The sequence below is a fragment of the Leptonychotes weddellii genome, unplaced genomic scaffold, assembly GCF_054177405.1.
Source record: "Leptonychotes weddellii isolate Sample4059 unplaced genomic scaffold, ASM5417740v2 HiC_scaffold_9158, whole genome shotgun sequence".
NCBI lineage: Eukaryota > Metazoa > Chordata > Mammalia > Carnivora > Phocidae > Leptonychotes > Leptonychotes weddellii.
In genome coordinates, this window is record NW_028063174.1 from 1 (window position 1) to 8,263 (window position 8,263).

Genomic DNA, 8,263 nt, shown 5'->3' on the forward strand with positions numbered 1-8,263 from the left:
GAGAAACAAACAGGGTTTTAGAGGGGAAGGGGAGGGGGGATTGGTTAGCCCGGTGATGGGTATTAAGGAGGGCACGTACTGCATGGAGCACTGAGTGTTACACGAAAACAATGGATTGTGGATCACCACATCGAAAACCAATGATGTATTGTATGGTGACTAACATAACATAATAAAATTAAAATAAAAAAGTTAATGGGAGATTTAAATGAGTTAATGTTTGTACTGGGCTTAGCATAGTACCTGGTACACAATTGCTCAATAAATCTATTATTGTGATTAAAAAAATAATAATAAATAAAAAATAAAAGCAAGCTAGAGAAAAATGGCCACACCCCATCATTAATCCTGGAGATGGAGCTCTAATGAGAACTGCACCTAGCCAAAGAGTTGGGATGGGTTGGAATGGATTGTGCGAAAGCTCAGGGAGGCTGCGTTGTGGGTTAATTTGGTCTGTTGTGCCCAGAATAATCCTGGTCCCAAGTGAAGCCTGTTGTGCAGGCAGACTTCTCATCATGGCTGCTGTTAACATCAGACACCGCCTTGATTCTGTGGTGACCAGAGGGGTCAGTTGCCTATTCTGTGCAAAGAACAAACAGGCTGGTGGACTTGGCAGGCTTTGCTACCGTGACATTTACTTTTGGTTGAAACAAAAGTACTAGAAGATGGAACTAACCAAGAAGACTAAGTGGCTTTGTGACATCCAGTTTGAGTTTATACCATCTCTCTCTTTTTTAAGATTTTATTTATCTTAGAGAGAGAGAAAGGGCGAGTGAGCAGGGGGAGGAGCAGAGGGAGAGGGAGAAGCAGACTCCCTGCTGAGCGTGGAGCCCAACGCAGGGCTTGATCTCACGACCCTGAGATCACAACCTGAGTTGAAATCAAGAGCTAGACACTTAACTGACTGAGCCACCCAGGTATTCTTTATACTGTCTCTTTTGAGTTTACACAGTTCTTTGGGTTAGGTCATACCCAAGAATCCTTCCAGAGGTGGGAGAAGGGACATAAGACAGGCCAGGATCTCAGTAACTATCAGTGATATCCAGTGTTCCAACACTGGAACAACACTGATAATGCATTAAACACTCTTACACAGAGACTGCATGCCCACCTCAAGGTGGCCAACTCTGAAGTGGGATTCAGTTTTCAGGTTGTCCAGACAGACCACCATGGGCCCTGGCAAAAGCTAAAGAATACCCTTGCATGTGTACGCATATTGCAGTGGACGAACATGTTTACCATTATCAAACACCAGACTTTTATCCCCATGTCATGGATGAGAATACAGAAGCATAGACAGAGACTTTTTAAGAGATTTTCCATAGTACCAAATCAAGTTCAGGGCTCTCTATACCAGCCTGTCTCTCTTGCTATTAGAAAACTTCCCAAAGCATAAGAAATTAACAGCCATGTTCAGGGCTAGCAGGGGTGAGGGAGTGATATCAGATTATTATGGTAACCCATAGTCTTTAGAACTGTTGATCAAGGGGCACCTGGGTGGCTCAGTCGGTTAATCATCTACCTTTGGCTCAGGTTATGATCTGACTCCCTGCTCAGCGGGGAGTCTGCTTCTCTCTCTCTCCCTCTGCCCTTCCCCCTGCTCATGCTCGCTCTCTTGTGCTCTCTCTCTCTCTTAAATAAATAAAATCTTAAAAAAAAAAAAAAAAAAAGAACTGTTGGTCAAAAGTAGGAGCCGAGAGCCTGCAGGACCTTAATGGGCAGATGTAAGATCCTCTGCTGGAGGATTAGGATGGTGAAACAAGTCAGTGAGAGCAACAGTATAAACAGGGGAACAGTAACAAAGGCATTTTCCTGAGAACGTTGGTATCATTTTGTCTTATGACTTAACTGCCTCTCCCCCACCACCTTGCTGCCATCGTTTACTTCTGAGGATGCATGTACACCCGCATGGGGTTTTCCTGCCACTCAGGCAAACAGGCCAGGCTGTTCGCCACTTCCTTCTGGACAGGCCAGCCCCAGGCCTCAAAGAATGGAGCCAGATTCTTCTGCACCTTTTCAGAGAACTTCTTCACCCACAGATTCATCTTGCCATCCTTGTCTTTGGGGATGCCAGAAAGCGTTTGGTACTCAGCAAAGAGCTGGGTGAATGGCTCCCACCCAAAGGCCTCCTGGAGCTGAGAAGAGAGAGAAGGGACAGGATGAGGAACCAGTTTGTGGAAGTACCTGCAACTTGCACGTTCAAAGTGTATTTCAGTTATAGTGATTCCTTCCCCTTGATCATTCATGAGCTTCCCTCCCATGATTTGCCTCTGTGTCCCTACCCTACCCTTGCACATAAATATAATCCCGTTGGCTCACTCCACCTCTTGGCCACAAAACCTATAACCCTTCTATTTAGTAGGGGACTTCACAGGGAAGCTAATACCTGAAAAGGCATAAATATTCAACAAATGAGTTATTATAATTATCTCTAATTTAAAAAAATTATATTCCCAGATACTAAATGTTTTCCTAGGCATCAGACGGGTCTGAGCCTGACTGAGATGGGAAACCCTTATATCTCACATGTTTGGCCTTTGGGACCCTAAAGGCTGAGAACTTCCAACACTTTGCAGACATAATAAAATCCCTGTTTTTATACAGCCATTTCAGATCTGTAACTATTTTCAAGGCTACTATTTTGCTCTGTGGAGCACTCCCTTTGGGGCAAAACAGGAAGAAGCAGGCATATCACAAGGGGCTCAAAAAGAGAGTGACTCATGTTCACAGAGGGGCAGCCTACCTGAAAGCCACAGCCAGGAGGCCCTTGTCAGCTAAGATAATAGAGGTCTAGAATGAGCAGGGATCCTGGGGTGTCCCAGACAACTCGCCCTTTTGTGGAGGAGAATTCTGACTCTGGGGTGTAAAACCTAAGGACAGATGACATCTGGGGAACAGCTTTGACAACTCGGAAATGTTAATGTTCAGAGCAGTTTGGGGGAGACGACAGGGCTTTGTGCATATTTCACAGGAAGCCCACCTGCTTCAGGACTTTGGTATTCTCCCATTGGGTTGGTTGGTTATTCATTTATTCATTCTAAGAACATTTCAGGTTCAAGTGGGATGACTGGAGTCAGAGAACCTTGACAACAGTTATCTCCTAAAAAGCCTCTTGTAATGCAGTTGTCCTGGAGACACACCACTGTTGTCACGAAGGGACGAAGGGATGCAACACTCACTTGATCCACAAAACTAAGGTGAAGAGAAACAAAGCACAACAAAACAACACCCACTTCTGGAGCACTTATTAGGAGACCATAGTCAAAACCAGTGAGTGGAAGCGCTGGGCTCCAACCTCAGGAATGACTAACTCAGAACTTCTGCTCATGACCGGTAGAACAGTAAGCTGTAGTTTCTCTACTTGGTTTCCAGAATACTTTTCATTTCCTCTTACTTAACATCACAAAGTACAAGGGGCCTGGGGAAGGTGTTATTTCCTCAGTCTTAGAGAAGTCCCACTATGCAGTCAGGTCCCCCATGCCCAGGCTGGAGGGGGTACGAAGTGGGTCCAAGGATGCTACATGATGGAGGGGTCTGCTCGCCCTCACCTCCCTGCCTTTCTGCTCCATACCTGTAGGTATGTTTCCAGAGCTGTCCACACATTCCAGTCATGCAGGGGCGCTCCCTTTCCCAGGTGCGTTATGATTCTCTGCTCTCGTTCTGGAGGGCTCAGAGCAGGGTGGGCCTTAGCCCTGGGGATGCCCAGGACCGTTTCATGCACATAGACAGACCAGAGGTTGCAGGTAGCCTCAGTGGTGTGTGGTGGGAACTCCCACTCTTGTTGCTGCTGGTTGTGACCCAGCTCATGGATGGGTCCCCACAGACCCGTGCTCCTCATGCCTGCCTCACTGATGAGCTCTTGCACCGACTCCAGGTGGCACATGATGGGGTATCCTGAGTGCATCCAGCCTGGGAATGCAGAAGGAAGAGATGAGGCATGGCGGAGGTGGGGGGCACCCAAACCATTTCCCTTCATGCCTCTCCGCTGGGTAACTTTTCCTCACCATCCTGGCTGCCCCCAGTAATGCCCGAATCTCCATGCTGATTAGAAAGTAGATGGCTTGCTCTGCTTGGTCAGAAACTGAACAGTCTCCAGCCCCCTTCCCAGCCTTTCATGCCAGGGTTATGCCCTCCTCCCCGCTCTGGCCCTGAACAAGATGAATATACTTTACATAGCCATTCTTACTATGGTTCAGTGCTTCATTTTGTGTGAGTTTCCTGTGACACTATGTCCTGTGTCTGGATTTGAGATCCCTGAGGCTACAGGTATGTCAGTTCTTCTGCCATGTAAGCCACCGTTGTACACACTTATGCTCTTTAGCAGAGATAATCTTCTCCTTTTTTAAAGAGAAGAAAACTGAGGTCCAAAGGAATGTTCTCTATGTCAGAACCACATTTCCTTATTTTTCTTTCATGTAAACCAGTCAATACTTAACATAAACTTCTTTCCTTACTCTCCTTCCATTGCCAACTCTGACTTCTGTTTGAAGGAACATTGCTGTTTCTCCTTGAAACAATGAAGAGATGGCTCATTGCTGTGAACTCCTAGTAGCATTTTTTTCCTGAGATTGTTTTACCATCCTGTGAAATCTCACCTTGTAGATGTAAATGATTCACCTTTTCATATGGGAACATCTTTGCACCCCCATCAAGGTCTGCGTCTGTTATGTCTTTTTTCCTTTACTGGTGAGATTATGCCTTTCACATATGGGGCATTAAAAAAGACAAAAGAATGAAAAAATGGCATCCACTGACTAGGAGCACGCACCAGCTGAGATCTGCACATCAGCAACAATCCTCTCGGGACAGCAGAAAGGGAAAGGCCGGGCTGCTAGCTGGGCTATCGCATGCATCATCTCATCCCAGAGGCAGAGCACCGGCTCGGGGTCCTCCAGGGCTCGCAGGTTTGCAGTCGGCACCGTCAAGATGATACTGTCTGTTGCCAGCTCTCCCCAGGGAGCCGGGCTCTCCTGGATACAGTTCTTCCAGTCCTCCAGAGATGTCTTACCTGGGAATAAATATTGTGGGCCTGTCACCCATTTCCCCAACTTACCTTGAACTCCAGGAGGAGGACACCGAAATAATGAACTATTAACATGTGGGTCTACATGCTATGAAGTGAAGGACTGGCCTCTTGGTTCTGCCGGAAGTCTCAATGGACATGGTATTCCATAGCTCCCACCTCTGCTTACATCTTGAACGGTTCTTCCCCCCTTCTGTCCGCCATTCCCTACCCTACCCTTCCTTAGCAACTGGCCCATAACTATGGTGGCATCCCCAGCGCCCCATCTTCCCTCAGCATTCAGTCCACTCACCCAGCTTGTAGTACGGGGCAGGCACAGCCCTCTTGATGGTGACAGATATGGGGCCCAGTTTGCTGCCCTTTGGCACGATGACATAGAGAAGGCCACCCCAGAGGCAGGAGATGGGTAGTATGGTCCTGTCCATACAGCACTGACGAGTCACCACAGGGGCTCGAGACAGCTTGCTGGCCTTGGCCAAGTTATCAGTGTGGCAGCCAATCTGTACCTGGGGAGGTGATTCCACCATATGTAGGAGGAACTAGGTCCCTATGGTGTGTGTGTGGGGGGGGGGGGTGCTGTGTGTGTGATGGGTGAATGGCAGGTACTAGAAAAACACCAGCTTCCTCCTTCAATGAGCTATGCATGGAAACCTATGACATTTTAGTACCCCAAAAGTCATCGGGACTGAAAGGTATGTGGAACCATTCTTCCAGGGATTTAAACAGCTTTACAATGGATTGTCACCAGACAGACCAGGCGGGATAATCCTGAGGCTGATACTGACTAGGGCCCCGCGGAGCCTCTGTACCAGGTGGAGTCCGGGCTCTTGTGGCAGGACCTACACCAGTGTGGTGATTCCAAAGCCAGGATGAGCCAGAGGGGATACCGGTGACCCTTTGTACACAGACAGGAGACCACCCATCTAGAGGCGGCGGGATCTGGCCTGAGTGGGGAGGACTGATTCTCACTTCCCCCGTTGTCGAGGGCTCCCCTTCCTGGTCAGGTGGGTTGAGGGCTGTTTTGTCCGGAGTCCTGGGGTTGCTTTTCTTAGGTTTCATGTAAGCGAGCTCCAGAAAGGAGGCTGACACAGAAGACACCCTGTAACAGGAAGTGACCCTCAGAGGTAAGGCAGGACAATTTTAATTCTGCCTCTAGGGCCTATTTTTGTGGTCAGATGAAGCACACCCTTCAGGTGTCCAGGTAATGATGTACAACGCAGAAAGGCTGTGTGCTGTTGGCCAAGCGGGCGAAGTCCTGAGGATGTGACAGGTGCTCCTGGCCCCCCTCATATCCCCGTGGGGGGAAGGGGTAAAATCACCCCACGTGGAAATCCAGGGGCTTAGGTTCAAGTACCTGAAATTAGCTCTGGCATTCAGTCCCTCCCTTAGGCTCCCTGAAATTGAGCTGCTTCATCTGTGAAATCTGTGAAATGGGCAGAATAGTCCCTTCCTGGCTTCCTGGTAGGACTGCTGAGAGCTGAGGAAAAGGAGGTGGCTCTGTGGTTTGGGGTGTCGGCAGTGGGGGTTCTGGCCTTACCTTCAGGCCGGCAGAGGCTGCGGCTTCAGACAGTAAGACTTCTGCACTCTGTCCACCTGGGAGGTAGAGCCCGGTGCTCACCCAGGCATCACAGTGGCCTGACAAAAGCCATAGGAAAGGCTGAGTTCTTCACTCACCTGCCTCCGCAGCACCTGGAGCCCCACAGCCCCTCCTGGAGGCACAGCCCCTGCCCCGCCTCCCTCAACTCATCCATGCTTCCGGCATGCATCCCTCCAAAACCCTCAGCAGAACCCCAGCCCCGTCTTCCCAAAAGGACACGACAGACAGTGAAGCTGGCCCACCTGAGCTTCAGTACCCGCAGTGTCCTGTGAGCCCGGGAACCCCACCTTCCCCCGGGTTCTGATGCTCTGGCCACACCCCTCACTCTGTACCTGGGTTGCTCCCATCGATCTCCACAGTGATGGGGTGTCCTGAGCTGCAGGTCCAGGTTCCAAGCTCCTGCACCAGCTGGGAGCAGTCAGTCCCAGAGTGTGCCAGCTCCGTGGCCAGGCAGAGCAGTGTAGCCTCAGAGGAGTCACCAGCCACAGGGTGCTCCCGGCTCACAGCTGGGAGGCCTGACAGACGCAGCGTCTCACTCAGGAGTCGGTGCAAGGATATGTAAGCAGGGACCCCCTCTGCAGGGATCTGTAGGAAGGCTGCGCCATCTGCTCCCAGCTTTGCCAGCCAGTGCTTTTCCAAGTTCCCAGCCCCATGGCTCAGTGCAGCCTGGAAATCGGACAGCGCCTTGCGGAAGTGGTAGCTCAGCATCTCGGGGGTAGGGACAGCGAAACAGCCTGCGTCGAGGGTCTGAGCTAGGATGCTGAGGCCTAAGCCGTTGAGGATAACGTTACCGGGGAAACCAGCCAAAGCAGAGCGGCCTGGGTTCTGGGAGGCCCACCACCAGGCCTGGCCCCCGATCAGCAAGCCCCCACCCTCGGCCACAAACTCCTGCAGCTGCTTAGCCTCCTGGTCACTGTAAGCCACACAGCAGTAGACACGCAAGTCATGCGTCAGATGGGGCTGCAGACTGCACTCCAGGCCACGCTCTGACAGGAGGGCACACAGGTTTTTTAGATGTGTGTTCACCCCCAATTTGCCCGTCTGGCCTCTGGCCAGCCAGCGCACAGCATTGAGCAGAAAGGGCCCCAGTTTGGGTGCACAGAGGATGGCCTCATGGGCAGCCAGGACCACCCGGCCCCGGCCATAGCGGGCAGCCGCCAGGAAGCAGCCGAGCGAGGCGTCTAACCCCAGAGGGAAGGCGAGGGCCCCGTGCACCAGCAGCTGCGAGGGGACCCCTCCCGTCTTGATGTCCAGCTCTGAGATCCCTTCCAGGAGCTGCTGCTGATCCTGCCTGAGATCATCCCCACACCTGCAAAGTGACAGGGGGACAGAGGGGCTACAGTCAAGTCAAAGAAGCACTGAAACAAGCTCACTGGATGGGGAAGTCTGTGTGGGGGTGCACAGACGACCTCGTTCACGGCCCTCTCGTTCTCACTAATAACGGCTAGGATTGGAGGATGTGATGCCATTTACTTTTTTGAGTCTAAGGCAGATTTTTCCACCTTTTAACAACTAACTGATGGCATAACCTTGTCTAATTGGCAGTGTTTGCTCTTACTTCGTGACACACAAGATAATGGTGCTTCTTATAACCGACGTGGTCACAGACTTGATGAGATACTGAGGAGTGTGGTAGCGGCACA

At 50.6% G+C, this 8,263-nt stretch overlaps 1 protein-coding gene across 1 annotated transcript; it reads right to left on the minus strand.

Annotated features, from left to right (window-relative positions):
- Window positions 1-19: 19 nt before the first annotated feature.
- Window positions 20-7,956, minus strand: LOC145720016 (TRPM8 channel-associated factor 2-like; the record flags this gene model as incomplete). Its single annotated transcript, XM_081811654.1, has 6 exons — window positions 20-2,135; window positions 3,572-3,909; window positions 4,769-5,008; window positions 5,316-5,529; window positions 6,561-6,658; window positions 6,953-7,956. Coding segments are annotated over 6 exons (2,149 nt in total), but the record flags the coding sequence as incomplete, so codon positions are not given.
- Window positions 7,957-8,263: the final 307 nt, after the last annotated feature.